The sequence below is a fragment of the Physeter macrocephalus genome, chromosome 1 (assembly GCF_002837175.3).
Source record: "Physeter macrocephalus isolate SW-GA chromosome 1, ASM283717v5, whole genome shotgun sequence".
In the NCBI taxonomy this organism is placed as follows: Eukaryota; Metazoa; Chordata; class Mammalia; order Artiodactyla; family Physeteridae; genus Physeter; species Physeter macrocephalus.
In genome coordinates, this window is record NC_041214.2 from 91,875,308 (window position 1) to 91,892,774 (window position 17,467).

At 50.4% G+C, this 17,467-nt stretch overlaps 1 protein-coding gene across 2 annotated transcripts in view; it reads left to right on the top strand.

Moving 5' to 3' along the window:
* The window catches only part of SEMA5B (semaphorin 5B), a 41,490-nt gene extending 30,137 nt beyond the window's left edge, over window positions 1–11,353 (top strand). Inside the window, exons 11-21 of one of the 2 annotated variants that reach the window (XM_024120331.1) lie at window positions 6,198–6,315; window positions 6,465–6,646; window positions 7,777–7,920; window positions 8,122–8,269; window positions 8,407–8,632; window positions 8,831–9,049; window positions 9,530–9,700; window positions 9,809–9,958; window positions 10,298–10,342; window positions 10,752–10,957; window positions 11,195–11,353. In XM_024120331.1, the coding sequence (XP_023976099.1) occupies window positions 6,198–6,315; window positions 6,465–6,646; window positions 7,777–7,920; window positions 8,122–8,269; window positions 8,407–8,632; window positions 8,831–9,049; window positions 9,530–9,700; window positions 9,809–9,958; window positions 10,298–10,342; window positions 10,752–10,957; window positions 11,195–11,353 (1,768 nt within the window). The remainder of the gene's footprint in view (window positions 1–6,197; window positions 6,316–6,464; window positions 6,647–7,776; window positions 7,921–8,121; window positions 8,270–8,406; window positions 8,633–8,830; window positions 9,050–9,529; window positions 9,701–9,808; window positions 9,959–10,297; window positions 10,343–10,751; window positions 10,958–11,194) is intronic. The other variant, XM_007109054.2, reaches the window with a different exon arrangement.
* The last annotated feature ends 6,114 nt before the right edge of the window (window positions 11,354–17,467 follow it).

Here is a 17,467-nt window from a genome sequence, read left to right on the forward strand (position 1 = left end):
AAATTGCCTTTAGCTGGCATAACCACAGCCATGTGGGCTCCTGTGGCCTTTGCAACACAGGGACCTCCTGGCTGTGCCCATCTGTCCTCAAGATTTGGGAGACAAATGGCATCCAGGCTGCCAAGCGTTGTTTGCCAGCCCCGGTGGAGTGTGCTGGGATCTGAGCAGAGGCCTGGAGGGCCAGGGAGGAGGCTAGAAGGTCATGGTGTGACAGCGGGGAGCGGGGGGGAGTCGAGTGCAGTGGGCAGATACCCAAGCTTCCCTCAGCCCCAGCACAGGGCTCCATCAGCAAAGCACCAAACATTTGCGAAGCCCTCCCATGCTCAGAGCACTTCACGGGGCTGTCGGTGTGAGAAGAGGGAGGCAAGATGAAATAGGTCTGGAACACTCTTATTTCCCTCAGGGCTCTAGATGTCTGGTTGGGGAGAGAGACCTTGGCCTGAATCTGACATGTGGGGAGAGAATGGGGTATAATGGGAGGGACTTGGCGTGGTGGAATTGGGTATACCTGGGACTCCATCTCAGCTTCATCATCTGCCAGCTATATGATCTTGAGCAAGTTACTTAACCTTTTGAGCTTTGGCTTTCTCCTGGGCAAAATAGGGGGAAATGTGATGAAGCGGATGGTATTTACTTTTGGCAGAGGAGTTGTAAGGATTGGGAATAATGCTCACGAAGCTCCTAGTCCAGCGAGTCATCATTGGTAGCTAGTGTCCTTATTCCTTTTTTATCTCCGCAAATGCATTTAGGGGCCCTCCAGTCTCCTGGGCTCTCTGGAGTCTCAGAATTTGTGACGCTGAATACAGACAGCACTGCTTGGCAGTGAATCATGGCATTTCCCTCTTAGGTTCTTCTTTAACTGCTGTGTCGTTATTAAACTTTTGACATGTACCGTGTTCTTTAAGAGGTTGTAAATCCTTGAAGGCAAGTCCAATGTCCCAGTATTTTTTATACTCCACCAGGGGGCCGTGCCCAGCCTCAGGCACAAAGTGGCCTTCTACACATGACTGATCCTGCAGTTGATTGATTGCTTGGCCTGAGAGCAGGCTGGTGCAGGAGAGGAGTGGGGAATGGGACTGGAAAGTGGATTGAGGCCAGCTGAGAATGCCAAGGGAGGATTTTGACTTGAATCCTGTGACTGGGGGCACTGAAGTGGTCTTTGAACGGGGGAGTGGTGTGACGGGCAGTGTGAATAGGTGTCTTACAAAGATCAATCAGACAGTGGCGAGCAGCATTGTCTCAGGGCAGATGGTTGGCCAGCGTGAGCTGCTGTGGCTCTAGGCCAGATATGATGTGATGGGGTCTGCAGTGGAACGAGAGGAGGGACGATGCTGGACGTTTCCCCGTTCACGTGGTGCTGCAGACAGGAGACAGGGGGTTCACGAAACGTGGCCAGGTGGAACAGCACAGTAGACAGAGGTCAGTTCAGCGTCTGATACTTTTGGTTTCCTGAGTTTGGGATAAGAAAGAGGCCTTGATATGTACAGTGGAAACCCTGCCATAAAGCTATAGGTGGATCTAAAATGTGCGGTCTCATTACTGCAAAGTTATAAAATGACCAGAGTAAGCCCGTGCTGCCAGCAAGCTGTGCGCTCCGGGAGTCTGGGAGCCAACTGCTCATCACACTATATCAGAATTTATGCTGTTGTGAGGCAGTTTGTCACGGAGTTTTACTGTGTCCCACGAGAGACATTTCCTGCTTCTTTCCTCATTCCTTCCAAAGCTGGCAGGAAGCTGAGGGTGGGTAAGCAGAGGCCCCTTCAGGCCCCCTCCTCTGTCCAGAATCCAGGGGCTTGTCTCTAGCACCCTCCCTTCACTCAGGCAAACCTCAGCCCCATGCGGCACGACCAGGACCCTGGCCTGGCCAGAGAGACTGGTGCTCACAGGAGCAGAGAGAATGAATGGCTGACTGGCTCTACAAAGCAGGTGTTTATGTATGAAGAACCGCCCCCTTCCTCCTTCCAGCACGCCTTTCATGCTGCCCTGGAGGGAGGGGCCCCTTATTGCCAGCTTATCCCAACCTCCCTCCCTGGCGGGGGGTCTGGGCCCCGTTCCATTACCATCTTAAGTAATGGCCACTTGCTCCCAAGCTCCACCCTGGACAGCTCCCATTGTGAAACTCTTGCTACGCAGTGCTGGAATCCGCCTGCTTGCAAATTCCACTATCCATCTCTGTCCTGCTTTGGAGCCCGTGAAATGAAGCTGTTGCCTTTTGTAATGGCTGCTTGAGACACTGCAGTAAAAAAGACATGATGATATTTTATTGGTCTGATGGCTGCTTTTATGAAAGGAACTCTAAACTGCCACCAACTCCTATAGTCAGAGACACACTTTAACTCTCCTCTGCTTGGAGCTTTAATTTTCTTAAGAACATCCTCTGCTCTGGAAGCTCTGGAGTGGCCTTTGGCCAAAAGCAGCAAATGTGGACAAGAAAAGAGCTCAGGGCTTCCCTGGTGGCGCAGTGGTTGAGGGTCCGCCTGCCGATGCAGGGGAAACGGGTTCGTGCCCCGGTCCGGGAAGATCCCGCATGCCGCGGAGCGGCTGGGCCCGTGAGCCATGGCCGCTGAGCCTGCGCGTCCAGAGCCTGTGCTCCGCAACGGGAGAGGCCACAGCAGTGAGAGGCCCGCGTACCAAAAAAAAAAAAAAAAAAAAAGACCTCAGGCGCTGGTACCAGGGGAGTCTCGCAGGTCCCCTCAGGCGGCCAGGACTGGAGCAGGGCAGGGCAGGCGTGTCCATGGAGAATCTGGTCTCCTCTTTCTTCTCTGGGAGAACTGAGAGCAGGAGAGGCTGAGGGCAAGGGATCCTGAGTGAGGGGCTGGGGCCAGCATCTACTCTGTGTTTTTCTTCCCTCTTTTCTTATCCTGTCATGGATTGGAAAGACAAGGCACTTCATCTCTTGGCTTGAGAACGCTGACAAAAGTGGCCCTGGAACAGCAGTTCTAATGCTGTTCATTGCAATCACCTGAGGAGTGTTTCAAAGACTCTTGTGCCTAGGCTTACTCCAGTCCAGAAGGCCCAGAAATAGGAGGGTTTTTTGTTTTGTTGGCTTAAGCTTTTTAAAAGATCCCCAGGAGATTCTAATTTGTTGTCAAGACTGGGAACAACTGTTCTAGAACTGGTTAGGCCCTAGATGAAAGAAGTAGCATGAGGCAAATTGCATTCCTCCAGAATCTTCTGTTTTTATCTGTGTAATCAATTCAAATTATCTGCTCTCATCCATTCTCTCTACTGGCAGACATTTGTTTTTGATGGGTAGAATCGTATATATGTATGTATTATTATTATTATTATTATTAATCACTCGTCATGACTAGTGTTTTTTAAAACTATTTAATCTATGTTGCTTATAAAGTGCCATATCAGTGCTTCTAGAGTTTGATGCCCATTTCTGAGAACTGAGGGAAATACACTCAGGAGTGGGCTTTACTGAGTTCTGATTGGCTGAATCTGCTAGCAGCAAATTTGACCCAAATATCAGCCAGTAAGCAGAACCTCAAAACCACAGGATGCTGAGACTACTTTTGCACATGTATTGTATTCAGTCCTATGATGTCTAGTTTGATGTATTTGCTGGCGAAACACACCTAAATCAAACCATTGATCCCAAATGAAAATATGAGCACCGTGCATCGTATAATTCACACAAATTGTCCTTGAGAGAATAAAGTGGAAACATAGTCTTGAGAAACAGATGAGTGTTCTGGATTCGCAGGTGGGCCAGGGTATGTTTACTGGGGTCCAGCGAGGCTGTCACTCACTGAAACCCCACGCATCGCCTCCTTTATCGGAGGTCATGGGTTGCTGGAGAAAGGGACAACACTGTCTTTGCCCTCCTCTGGCAACAAGGGGGAGCCCCACCCTCTTCTTCTTCTTTTTTTTTTTTTAAATTTATTTATTTAATTTATTTAATTTTGGGTTTGTTGGGTCTTCGTTGCTGCGCGCGGGCTTTCTCTAGTTGCGGTGAGCAGGGGCTACTCTTCACTGCGGTGCGCGGGCTTCTCATTGCGGTGGCTTCTCTTGTTGTGGAGCACGGGCTGTATGCATGCAGGCTTCAGTAGTTGTGGCACGCGGGCTCAGTAGTTGTGGCTGATGGGCTCTAGAGCGCAGGCTCAGTAGTTGTGGTGCACGGGCTTAGTTGCTCCGCGGCATGTGGGATCTTCCCGGACCAGGGCTCGAACCCGCGTCCCCTGCATTGGCAGGCAGACTCTCAACCACTGCGCCACCAGGGAAGCCCCACCCTCTTCTTTATAAGGTCTCTGTATAACCTCTTTTCTCTTTGGTCTGTTGAACTCACTGAAAATAAAGAACTCACCTGACAGGTGACTTTCCCTGAAGCTTCAAGAGAAAAGAAAGATGCTATCCTGGAGACACCAAAAGGGGCAGCCCCTTGATTCCTTTGTGTATCCCTTTAGACCTGGGCAGCCTTGGCCCCTTTGGCCAAAGGAAAATACCTCTGCAGACTCATGTCATCGCATGGGCTCCCCCACCCTCTTTGTCATCCAGCACCTCCTTAACCCCAAACCTCTTCTGCTTTCTAACCTCCAATTACTGCCTCACTCTCACTCTCAGTGCTCTCCTAGACCCTCTGCAGCAGGTCCACTGCTGTGGAGCAGCCAGACCTGGCCAGAGAGGGTGGAAGTTGGCGAAAGGAGGCAGAAGGGACCCAGCGAATCCCCTGAGGTTGGCAGTGGGCTCTCTGGGGGTTGGAGGGAACTTCCTTCAGGCTCCAGAATCTGATACTCTGTTTACTTAGCAATGGACAGCAAATCTTGATTCCACAATTCCCATATTGTTTTTCCCCTCCTTGGAGTCTTACCAGTAGAGATTTCACTTTTGTTGTTGTTGTTACAAACTGTAGAGGATACAATGACTAAGTCAGAAGTAAAAAGGGAAGAGAGGAGCCTAGGTTATGAGAAGTGGGGGCTTTGGGACATGCATCAGCGTGTTACCTCTCCTGGCTCATTTGAGATAGACCTGCCTAGGAATAATGGGGACCTGGGATGTGACCCCTGGCTCATCCCAGCCTGAGCTCCTTCTTATGATGCCAATGCATTGGACTCTGGGTTCTGCCACTGAGCAGCACAAACATGTGGATGCCCAGGTGTCCCCTGACCCTGCACCTGTGTTTTGAGGCATGGGCTCACGTTCACTCAGTGTGTGAAGGAAGACACAGCCTCCAGCTGGGAGGCAGGAGCATGAGGGGAAGAGTGTGGTGGAGAGGTCTAGGTTCTAGCCCCAGCTCTTCCCTGTACAGTTTGCGTGATCTTGGGGAAACGCCTGTTCCCTTCTCTGTGACTGTTTCTTCCTTTATACAATGAAAAGGTTGTTTTACGGATCCCAGCGATTCTCAGTCTGGCTCCCATTAGAATCACCCTCAAGCTTTTAAATCCCCAGCCCACCCACCCAGAAATTCTTGTCTGGGGTGGGCCTGGGTATCAGTATTTTTAAAAAAGATCCTTTAGGGACTTCCCTGGTGGTCCAGTGGTTAAGACTCTGCGCTCCCAATGCAGGGGGCCTGGGTTCGATCCCTGGACAGGGAACTAGATCCCACATGCCTCAACTAAGAACCCGTATTCTTCAACAGAGATCTCTCACGCAGTAACAAAGATCCCGCAGGCCGCAACTAAGACCCAGCGCAGCCAAATAAATAAATAACTACTATTTTTTTTTTTAATGAAGGAAATTTTTTTAAAAAATCTCCTTTAGTGATTCTAATGTGCAGCCAGGGTTGAGAACCACTGGGCCAGATCATCTGTAAGGTCCTTTCCATCACTATAATCATAGTGACTAGCAGGGAGGAACTACCTCTTTGGATTTCTGTTCACCACATCTTCACCTGTGGCCCTAGACGAGGACTGTGAGGCACCCAGACTCAGGGAAGGCAGTAATCTCTTGGCTAAGTGTGTGGGTTCTGGAGCACCATAGTGTGAGTCCATGGTCGGCTCTGGGTTTCCTCCATGTAACATGAAGATAATAACAGTACCTTCCTCACTGAGTTGTTGTATTGAGTTAATTCATGCTTCTAAAGTGCTTAAAACGATGCCTGGCACATAGCAAGTACTCAGTGAACTTCGTTATTATTGTGGAGGACAACTGAAAGAAAGAATTGCCCAGAGGAGAGTGTCCAGGTGTATTCTTGGGATGCAGGTGATGGTGGGAGTCCAGTGGGCTTGAGTCTCTGGACCTCTGTCTGGCAGGGCATGCCTGGGGGCACGGGACCCGTACTGCGGCTGGGACGGGAAGCAGCAACGTTGCAGCACGCTCGAGGACAGCTCCAACATGAGCCTCTGGACCCAGAACATCACAGCATGTCCTGTGAGAACCCTTTTGTACCCCCCACCAGGGACCTCTTCCCCCGAATTCAGGCCATGACTCTCCATCAGTGTCCCCACAGCCCTGGGACCTTGTACCTTCCCTGCCCCTACCTTGTGTGACAGGGTCCTGCTCCTGGTGTGTGTCTGCAGGTGCGAAATGTGACTCGGGATGGGGGCTTCGGCCCATGGTCACCATGGCAACCGTGTGAGCACTTAGATGGGGACAACTCAGGTTCTTGCCTGTGTCGAGCCCGGGCCTGTGACTCCCCCCGACCCCGCTGTGGGGGCTGTGACTGCCTGGGGCCAGCCATCCACGTTGCCAACTGCTCCAGGTATGTGAGGACGCAGGGCTTGCTGGCGGTGGCCTTGTAATGGGGGAGGGGGGATGGAGGGAACGGGGCATCCCCAGCCAGCTGTTTGCACTAAGGGACAGAAAACACTTCAGGGCTGTGCAGGGCACTGGACAGGTGGCTGATGTCTGAGGCAGGAAACATGAGCCCTGGGAGAGTTTCCACTCCAGTGGGAGAGAACTTTCTGCCTTGCGGTGCTCTTAACACAAAGAGGCATGGGAGTTATCCCTAGACAGATCATATCCTCAATAAGCCTTGCAGTCCCAAACAGGAGGGACAGCATGGGATGGTGGTAGCTACCTAACCACTCTGAGCTTCTCTAAATGAGGGTTACAGTGCCCACCCTGAAGGTTGTTGGGAGGGTTAAATGAGATCATATTTTATATATATATATATATAGAGAGAGAGAGAGAGAGAGAGAGAGAGAGCGCGAGCTTGCACACTGCCTACTACCTGAGGACTCCCTAAAGTGGTTAAAATAAATAACCCATAATTCTTGACCCTCTTAAAATAATTTTATATACACTACATTTATTAATTTAACCATCACAACAACCTCATGGGGTAGGAATACAATCATTATCCTTACTTTAAAGATAAGAGTATGATGAGGCACAGAAGGTTTCGGTAACTTGCCCAGCCTTAAACAGCCAGTAAGTGGTAGAAACAAAATTTGAAAATTAGGGGCAAAGGAGACAAGAGTGGGTGGTGTCTTGAGGTTGGAGCAAAGCATGTGCTGTAGTAGAATGGGGGAGAGAGCATGGGTTTGAACACCAGGGTCTGCCAACCAACAAGGCTGAAACAAAGGTTGCAGATGGCAAAGGCCTTCTCTGGAGAATATGTCCTTTTCCCCTGCGAGTAGAGGCCATGTGGGTATATCTTTGTGCTCTAACCCTAAGCACAGCCTGATATATGGAAGAAGGCTCTCAATGCATGTTCGAGGAGTGAATAAATGAATGAATAAGTCATTCCTGAGAAGGCCTGGTTAGGAACTATCTCCTGTCAATGGCACTTCCGGACAACAATACAAAATCCATCTATGCAGATGTGATTAGATCTGAGAAGCTAGAGCTCAGAGGGTCATTTGTCTCTATCCCCTCCGGCCCCACCAGGAACGGGGCGTGGACACCGTGGTCATCGTGGGCCCTATGCAGCACCTCCTGTGGGATTGGATTCCAGGTCCGCCAGCGAAGTTGCAGCAACCCTGCTCCGCGCCACGGGGGCCGCATCTGCGTGGGCAAGAGCAGGGAGGAACGGTGAGCTAGGGCGTGGCTATTGGTTTCTGCGACAAGCCAGCCCCGAGGTCCCCGACTTCGCGGGCCCCCTAGAAGGTGGCCTGGATTCTCCAGGTGGTCCAGTGGACCCTCGTTTTTCCAGTCTCGCAATCCCAGTGACCACTCATAGGGAAAGGGGTGCCCGTTCCCTAGAGTAACGACTCCTCCCCCTCTCCCCGTCAGGTTCTGTAACGAAAACACGCCTTGCCCGGTGCCCATCTTCTGGGCCTCCTGGGGCTCCTGGAGCAAGTGCAGCAGCCACTGTGGGAGCGGTGTGCAATCGCGGCGTCGGGCCTGTGAGAACGGCAACTCCTGCCCGGGCTGCGGCGTGGTGAGGGCCGGGCCGGGGGCGGGCGCGGGATGCCTGGACCTCGAGCCAAGGGGAGGGCAGAGACGGGGCGGAGGGCGGAGCGAGGGGCAGGCCTGGGGCTGCGAGGCTGTGCAACAACACCAGTCCTCACCCCGAAGGAATTCAAGACTTGCAACCCTGAAGGCTGCCCCGAAGTGCGGCGCAACACGCCGTGGACGCCCTGGCTACCGGTGAACGTGACCCAAGGCGGGGCGCGGCAGGAGCAGCGCTTCCGCTTCACGTGCCGCGCGCCACTGGCCGACCCCCACGGGCTGCAGTTTGGCCGGAGGAGGACGGAGACCCGAACCTGCCCCGCGGACGGCTCTGGAGCCTGCGACACGGACGGTACAGCCCTGCGCCTCCCCACCCGCCACCCTCCCTCCACCCTCCCTCCCAGGCCCAGAGCGATGGGGCGGGGCCGGGAGTGAGAGCTGGGGGAGGAGGGGGCGGGGAGGGGACGTGCGGTTTGGAAGAAGGCCAGAGGCCTTTGGGCTGCAGTGGGAGCACTCTGTGGCTGAGGCCAGGCCCCCTGTATCCCCCCAGCCTTGGTGGAGGAGCTCCTGCGCAGCGGGGGCACCTCCCCGCACACGGTGAGCGGGGGCTGGGCCGCCTGGGGCCCGTGGGCCTCCTGCTCTCGGGACTGTGGGCTGGGCTTCCGCGTCCGCAAGAGAACATGCACGAACCCGGAGCCCCGCAGCGGGGGCCTGCCGTGCGTGGGTGACGCTGCCGAGTACCAGGACTGCAACCCCCAAGCTTGTCCAGGTAACCCTGCACTAAGGAATCTTGGCCCAGGGAACCCCTCGCCCAGGGAACCCCCATCGGGGAGACTCCCAGGCCTACCCAGGCTACAACTAACTCCTGCTTGGAGACCTCTCCTCCCTGCCAACCCTGTACAGGGGCCCCAGAGCAACTTTCTGCCCTGAACATGGACACGGCAGCTACTCCCAGGGACCAGGGCATTTCCTCACCCTCCGTGTCGCTGTTTTCTCTCCTTTAATGGGTTAGCTAGACAAGGAGCTTGATTTGAGGCAGAGTTGGTTTTTGGTGTCCCCTCTGCAGCCTGCATTTCCCCTGCCACCCCTGAGGGGAGAGGGACTCCCTAACAGTGGACCTTAGGGCTGGGTCAGGGCAGATGTTGAGGGCAGTGTGGCCCTGAGAGGCCTAGCCTGGGACGGGGTAGAAGACTGCCTTGGGCCATGCCTGCACCTGCAGCCCCTCTTCACCCACCCTATCGCCTTGCAGTGCGGGGTGCCTGGTCCTGCTGGACCTCTTGGTCTCCATGCTCAGCCTCCTGCGGTGGCGGCCACTATCAACGCACCCGTTCCTGCAGCAGCCCCCCCCCCTCCCCGGGTGAGGACATCTGTCTCGGGCTGCACACGGAGGAGGCGCTGTGTGCCACACAGGCCTGCCCAGGTACTAAGTGCATCTGGCAAGGCCTGGGGAGCAATGCGGAGCCTGCGCATCCCCTCTAAGGGGGTCTGGTGGTTAACCTCATCCCAACCCACAACCCACAACCCACAGAAGGCTGGTCGCCATGGTCTGAGTGGAGTGCATGCACGGAGGATGGAGTCCAAAGCCGTGGCCGGCACTGCGAGGAGCTGGTCCCCGGGCCCAGCGCTTGTGCTGGAAACAGCAGCCAGAGCCGCCCCTGCCCCTACAGGGAGATTCCCGGTAGGTCTTTGAGCCAGCGCCTTCACACCAACCCTTCCTGCCCTGAGCCCCCAGCTTCCTTCCCCTTCTGAAGTATCCTGCGGGGTGCAGGATGAAATGCCGGGGTGGGAGGTTCACACACTTTGGGCCTTTGCGTTTCCTCATTTAATGGATGGGCCGACCTTTCTTAGAGGTGGGGCCTGGGGGGAGACCAAGGGAAATGAAGGTCCCCAGGTGCAGTCCCACAGGTCAGCGCTGACCCAGGGGTCCTCCAAGACACACACCGACACACACCGCCCTGGAGGGACCCACGTCCTCTCCTCCCTGCCTCTTACACCTCCTCTGCTTGTCTTCCTGCAGTGATCCTGCCTGCCTCCAGTATGGACGAGGCCACTGGCTGTGGAGGTAAAAGGAACCTGCCCCCCCTCCCCAAGGAGGAGACCCACCTACTCCGAAACCTGGAGTCTCTCCATTTCTCGCTCCAGACCCACAAACCTTGTTGGGATCCCGCACTGCTTTAGACCACGTGTAGGGGAGTCTGGGCAATTCCATCCATGCCCCTCAGCTAAGAAGTGGTGGTCAAGTCTGTATTCAAGAAGAGTCACCCAACTCCACACCACTGGCTGCCTCCTCTGACCCAAGCCACAGGTGGTCCTGTGAGACAGGCCCCTGGTGACAGGCCACACAGCCTTCCTGTTTCTGATGACTCTGGCTTCAAAGCCCTTCCCTTTATGTCTCAGAGCCTCCTATTGGGAGGCAGTTGGGGGTCTTCACAGTGGCCCTTTCCTTACCTCTTGTCTCTTCCCTCTCCCAGGGTTCAGTCTCCTCCACCTGGTGGCCACAGGCATCTCCTGCTTCCTGGGCTCTGGGCTGCTGACCTTGGCGGTGTACCTGTCCTGCCAGCACTGCAGGCACCAGTCCCAGGAGTCCACGCTCGTCCATCCCGCCACCCCCAACCACCTGCATTACAAGGCGGGGGGTGCCCCCAAGAATGAGAAGTACACACCCATGGAATTCAAGGTGAGAGTCTTCTCGGAGAAGCAGAGGGCAGGGTGAAGGGTGCGGTGGTCCTGGCCCTACGCTGGACGTAACTAGGCTGGGCACTCGGGAGAGAGCAGTGGTGTGGTGAGCAGAACACTGTGTCAGCAGCCAGAAAGTTCTCTCATTGACTGGCTCCTGATTTCCTTGCTCTGGCCTGTCCTCTTTCCCCACCTCTCCCTTCACCCCTTCCTCTCTTGTTCTTTCCTTCTCCCACAGACCCTGAATAAGAATAACCTGATCCCCGATGACAGAGCCAACTTCTACCCATTGCAGCAGACCAATGTATACACAACCACCTACTACCCGAGTCCATTGAACAAACACAGCTTCCGGCCTGAGGCCTCACCTGGACAACGGTGCTTCCCCAACAGCTGATACCACTGTCCTGGGGACTTGGGCTCCTTGCCTTCCTAAGGCACAGAGCAGGTGGAGGTGGGACGGTAGAGCCAGTTTGGTTTTCTCCCTCTGCACTAGGGCAAGAACTTGCTGCCTTGCCTTGTGGGGTCCCATCTGGCTTCAAAGAGCTCTGGCTGGCGGTGACCATGGGGGAGAGGGCTGGCTTCAGGCTGGCACATGGCTGCAGTTCCAGCTCAGCCCGGGTCTCTCATGGCCTCCTTGGAACCCACCATCATGCTGATCTCCCCTGCCATGTCTGGGCTGTGGACCTACTAGGCGTGTGAGGGAATTGGAGAGTGGAGATGGCAGGAGGGCAGGCTTTTAGGTTTGGGTTGGAAATGACGGCCCGTGTAGCTATCAGGGGCTGAGTCTGCCCCTCTTTGGCTGGCCCCAGGAAGGGCCTGGGCTACATCCTGATTATCTCTGAAAGAAACTAGTCAGATGGCCCCAGTAGTTCTGGATTCTCTGCCCAGGGCTGGGTCATTGTGGTGCTGCCCCAGTGTGACATGGGGACCAAGGCTGGCCCAGGTTGTCCACCTTTGCCTAGCAGTCTGTGCTTTACCCAGCGACATCCCTCTGGTCAGAGGCAGTGAGGACTGGGGGCTGGAGACTGATCTTTGCTGAGAAGTCCTTTAATCTGGGCTGGCACATTCCTCAGCCTTTCCCTCAGAGTGCACGAAAGGTGACCCAGGAGGAAGGAAGGCGGGAGTCCAGTCTCCGTGCTGCTCTGGAGACTGCTTTCCAGTTGCTCCTCAACAGAGTTGTTGGCTGAGACCTGCGTGGGAGTCTCTGCTGGCCCCTCATCTGTTCAGGAACGCACACATGTACACACACAATCACAATCTGCCACAGCAACAGAAAGGATGTTGGGCTGTGGCATTATTAATTAAAGATGATATCCAGTCTCCAAATGTAATGTTGTCTTCGTGCATATGTGTGTGGGCTCCTCTTGGCCTGGTCTGGTCAATTAGAGCAATGCACTGGGGTGACAGATGGTCTTCTCAGGGTTGGGGAGATGACCCCAGTAGAGTTTGACTTTAATAGAGGATAACTTTCCATTTGTGAGTAAATCTCCACATACACACGTTGCCCTAAACCCTTGTTGGAAAAAAGGTAGAATCACAGATTCACAAGTAGGGACACAAGTACACCAAAGGCAATACAACCGGAGATTTCTGCCCATTGCCTTAGCAGCTCTAATCGGCAACACTTCCGCAGTGGAAATGTGTGAGTCCAGCAGGGGAGTATTGGTGAAGGTTATTTTATGAGGTGCTTACATTTCTGAGTTTAATAAAACCAGAATTGACTGAGAAATGAGTAAATCTGTGAGGTGGGGGAAGCCCTCTATAGTTTTTGCTGGATTAAATCAAAATAGCCTCAAAGCCTCAGCCCACCAAATCAGTGCTACCATTTTGGTTGAGATTGATGGACATGTTAAATTTCGAGAGCAATTTCCTGACTTAATTGGCTGTATCAATTCTTACAGGATTTGCAGCAAAATCTGTTTGTAGGTCAGGTTGTAAAATGTGAGATCCCGGTGGTAGAGGAAGTAGAGGATCTTGGGGAGGGGAGGAGGAGGAAGGAAAGACCACTCCTGGACCTCGTGTCTTGGACTCTCTTGTGCTTACTGGCTCAACTGCAATAGCAGTGTTCTCAGGCCAAGGTGGAGTCCGGTCAGTGAGAGCTCAGGGGTCATAATGACTATTTCTGCAGTCTGGGGATTCCTCAATGAGTTTCTATTCACCCCATGAATCCAGAGCCTGTAGGGGCCTGTGTTAGATCTTGGGGTTTTGGATTCCCTTGAACCTGGTAGAGCCAATGAAGTTCAAGAGTGTTCCAGGGCCCAGGGTGCCTGCTTCACAGGGGCCACTCATATATGTCAGGCACTGGTCAGGTCTGTAGCAAGCAGTCATGGAGAATTCCCGGTCATGCCCAGCCACTATTGACTGGAATGGTATCAGTGAAGTGGAAACACGTGTGTCATGGCAAAATACACACCGCACGTGTGTGCATGCGCACACACACACCCTGAATTCTCTGTTTATAAAAACTGTTGTGTTTTGGAGGCATGATCATTCATAACTCAGGAAAGGATCCACGCTGCATGCAGATTAGCTTGCATGGTTGGCAAAGGCTACTTCATAACCAGTCCTGGCCCAGAGGTGAATAAGCCAGGAATGTGCTCCCTGACAAGGAGGGTGTGATGCTCTCTGGCAGGTGCTTGAGGCCACATGGATGGCTGCATGGTGTCAGGAAGCTGAAGTGTGAAAGATAAAGGGGCTTCATAGGCCCTGCTGGCTCAGCAAGAACCTTCAGCAAGAGGGAGGAAAATGCCGGATTGTTGCTCCAGGCCTTCTTGAGCCCTCTTGTCTTGAAATATCTGTGTGTGTGTGTGTGCACGCGTGCGTTTTCTTCTTAAAATATTACATGTTCATTGCAGAAAATTTAGAGAATTCAGGAAGCCAAAAAATACAATAACAGTTATGCTGAAAACCAAGGCAGAGACTTGGGGATTTTAGATGGTGGTGTCTCAACATCACTCCAAAAGCAAAGAGAACAATAAAAGCTCTGTCACTATTTTCAATAAAACTAGGATGTGTCTGTAATCCCAAGTCATAATACATGAAGACAGAAAGTAGATGAAAGAATAGCAATCATCTAAAAGAGTGAATGTGGGTCAAACCTGAGCACCCAAACAATTTCAGAAAGAATCAGAAATTGGAGGAACAAAGTATTGGGGAAGATAGGGTTAAGGTAGGAGCCTAAAAAGAGAAGGGTTGGTTGAAAATCTGTGTATAAGCTTCAGCTGGATCTCAAGTTGTCTTCACTCTTACAGCTAGGTCACCACTCCTCCCTCTCCACAGAGGATGCTAAGAACAATATGTTCCCTTGAGATACTGAACCAGAGAGGCCCTGAACATGAGAATACCAGGCACAGAGGTGGGTGTGTTGTGAGGGGCTCTTTGGACAACTGGGGGGTTAAGAAACTATGATTATCAATGGAATTCAGCAGTTGCCTTTTCCAGCTAATCCAAGAATCTGGTACCCAGGTTTCTCCCCCTCCTCTTCTCCCAGACAGAAGATTAGAAGAGGATTCTTTGAAGGAACAAATCAAACCAAAGATTCTAAAAGAATAAGCCAGCTGGTCATTTGTGTAGCAGGTCCTACAGCAAAATACACTCATTAGCAAGCAGTGCCCAAGTACACAGAGCTTGCAGTCAGTTTCTAGTAGTTTGCTTTTAAATAAGAAGGGGGCAGGGACTTCCCTGGCAGTCCAGCAGCTAAAACTCTGTGCTTGCACTGCAGGGGCCACAGCTTCCATCCCTGGTCAGGAAACTAAGATCCCACATGCTGCGTGGTATGGCCAAAAAAAAAGGAAGGGGCATAATAAGGATCACAGACATAAGAGAAAAAGCCCCAATGCAAAAAGAAAGACCAAAACAAGTACACAGATACAGAGAAACCCAATGAAAACAGAGAAAACTCAAAACAGAAAGAAGAACATTTCAAAGAAATGACAATTCTTCAGAAATAAGTGAAGGTATTGCATTCAGGAAACAAGAACAAGATGCAATAAAAAGGATAAATTAAAGCTCTTAGAAATTAAAAAGTATGACAGAAAACAAAAACAGTAAAAGGGTTTAAAGATAATGGAAATTTCCCAGAAAGTTGAACAAAAATACAAAGAGATGGAAAATAGGAGAGAAAAGATAAGAGAATTAGAGAATCAATTCAGGAGTTCTAACAGCCAATAAAAAAAATTCAGAGGAGGAACTTACCTAAGAAGGAATACAGGAAATTTTGACAGAAGCAAAGAACGAGGTCTCCAGATCAAAGGACCCACACAGTAACTAGCACCTTGATGAAAAAGGTTTACCCTGAGGCACATAAACATGACATTTTAAAATTTCAGCCTTGAAGAGAAGACTCCAACAACAGACCAAAAGATTAGGAATATGCATGGTATAAAACCTCTAACAAGATTTAAAGCTAGAATATAGCGGAAATTATCCTCAAAATTCTGAAGTAAAAATGTTTGGTTGTGAATTTTATACCCAGCCAAACTATTATCATATGAGAATAGAATAAAGACATTTTCAGACATGCAGGGTCTCAAAAAATATATCTCACACATGCTATTCTTTCACTAAAACGAGAGTAAACAAAGAACAAAAACATGGATCCAAGAAAAAGGGGATCTAACAGAGGAAGGGCGTGAGGAGAGATATCAGGCTGACAGCAGTGCAACAGGCCTGGAGAGCAACGGTCCAGATTAACCTAGGAGGAGAGCATGCACCCAGAGGGACCCAGGGAAGACTGACTGAAACAGGTAGATTATCTGGCTACCTGTTGGTTGGTTTCCATACCAACCTTGTTATGGAAAATTATATGAAATTTTATTTTATAAAACTGTTGGAGCCGTGGGGAAAGACTTAAATTTGGGTTCAAAGAAAAATAAGACACACACACACAAAAAAGCCACTCTTTCGTTCATATTGCATGATTTATTTAAACTTTTTATTTATTTTTTTTAACTTTTTCTTTCTTAATATAACACAGGAACAGAAAAACCACACAAAAGTATAGCTTAATGAATAAAGAGAAAACACCTTTGCAATGACCACCCAGGTGAAAAAATAGAACTTTGACACTCTGAATCCCTATCTTCTGTCCCATCCCTGTCACAACCACCTCTCCACCCCCCAAAAATGAGATAATGATTAACACTAAGAAAAGCAAAAGAACATACAGGAAAGGAGAGTGTGCAACCATGATATTTGTATAATCATAATAATTAAAACACTGTATGTGGACTTAAGCATTACTTCCAATACAGCTATATTACAACTTTTTATCATGGAAGAGACAACATCAGAGGGACAGGCCTTTGAGCTTTTGGTGCCAACTGAATGTTGGGGTGAAAAGTGGGAAAGAAAGGAATAAAAACTTTTTTTAAACGATATATTTCCTGATTATAACTATGGTACATATTAATTAAAGAAATTTTGGAAAATAAAACCCAAAAAGTTATAAAAAGAAAATATAGGACTTCCCTGTTGGCACAGTGGTTAGGAATCCCCATGCCAATGCAGGGGACACGGGTTCGAGCCCTGGTCCAGGAAGATCCCACATGCCCTGGAGCAACTAAGCCTGTGCGCCACAACTACGGAGCCTGTGCTCTAGAGCCTGTAAGCCACAACTACTGAAACCCGCGTGCCTAGAGCCTGTGCTCCGCAACAAGAAAAGCCACTGCAATGAGAAGCCTGCGTACTGCAATGAAGAGTAGCCCCTGATCGCCGCAACGAGAGAAAGCCCGCGTGCAGCAACAAAGACCCAATGCAACCAAAAGTATAATTAATTAATTAATTAATTAAAAAAAAATACAAATGCCCTAAAATCCAACCAGGAGACGGCCATCATTCTTTTAGTGTGTTCTCTTCCAGGCATTTTTATATGGCTTTGTAAAATGCAAAATTAAGACATACTATGTATGTGGTTTTTATTCTTTTTTTTAATATTCTTTTATTCTTTTTATTCTTTTATTTTTATTTTTATTTTATTTATTAACACAATATTCTATCACTATTTCCCCATATTGTTAAAAATTCTTCTGTGAGCCATAGAACCTCTTTTAGCTGCTGTCCAAGAGTGGGGCAGGGCTGGGAGAAGGGTCTTGTTTGCAGAGCTCCACAGGTAACAACATTCCCACCCCGACCCCTTCAATGAGAGAAAGTTCAGTTTTTATGTATTTCATTGTTTATTCCACTGAGGAAGATTTAGTTTGAAAAAGTTTGAATAATGGTTGACAAATCCTGACCTAAAACATCCATTATTTAAACTCTATTTCTATTACACAGATGTATCTCTTCTATTACATAATTTATTCTACTCTATTACATAAATGTATCAATCAGTCCGTTACATGAATTAATCATAATTTATTTAAACCACTATGATTTGTTTCAAATTTTTCTTTACCAAAGAATGCTATTATGGACCTTCTTATCCGTATCTCTATGTCCTTAGGATAAATTCCCAGAAGCGATCGCCCTTAACCTCTGTGGCCAAATCTCTTGCTGATGGGAGTACACA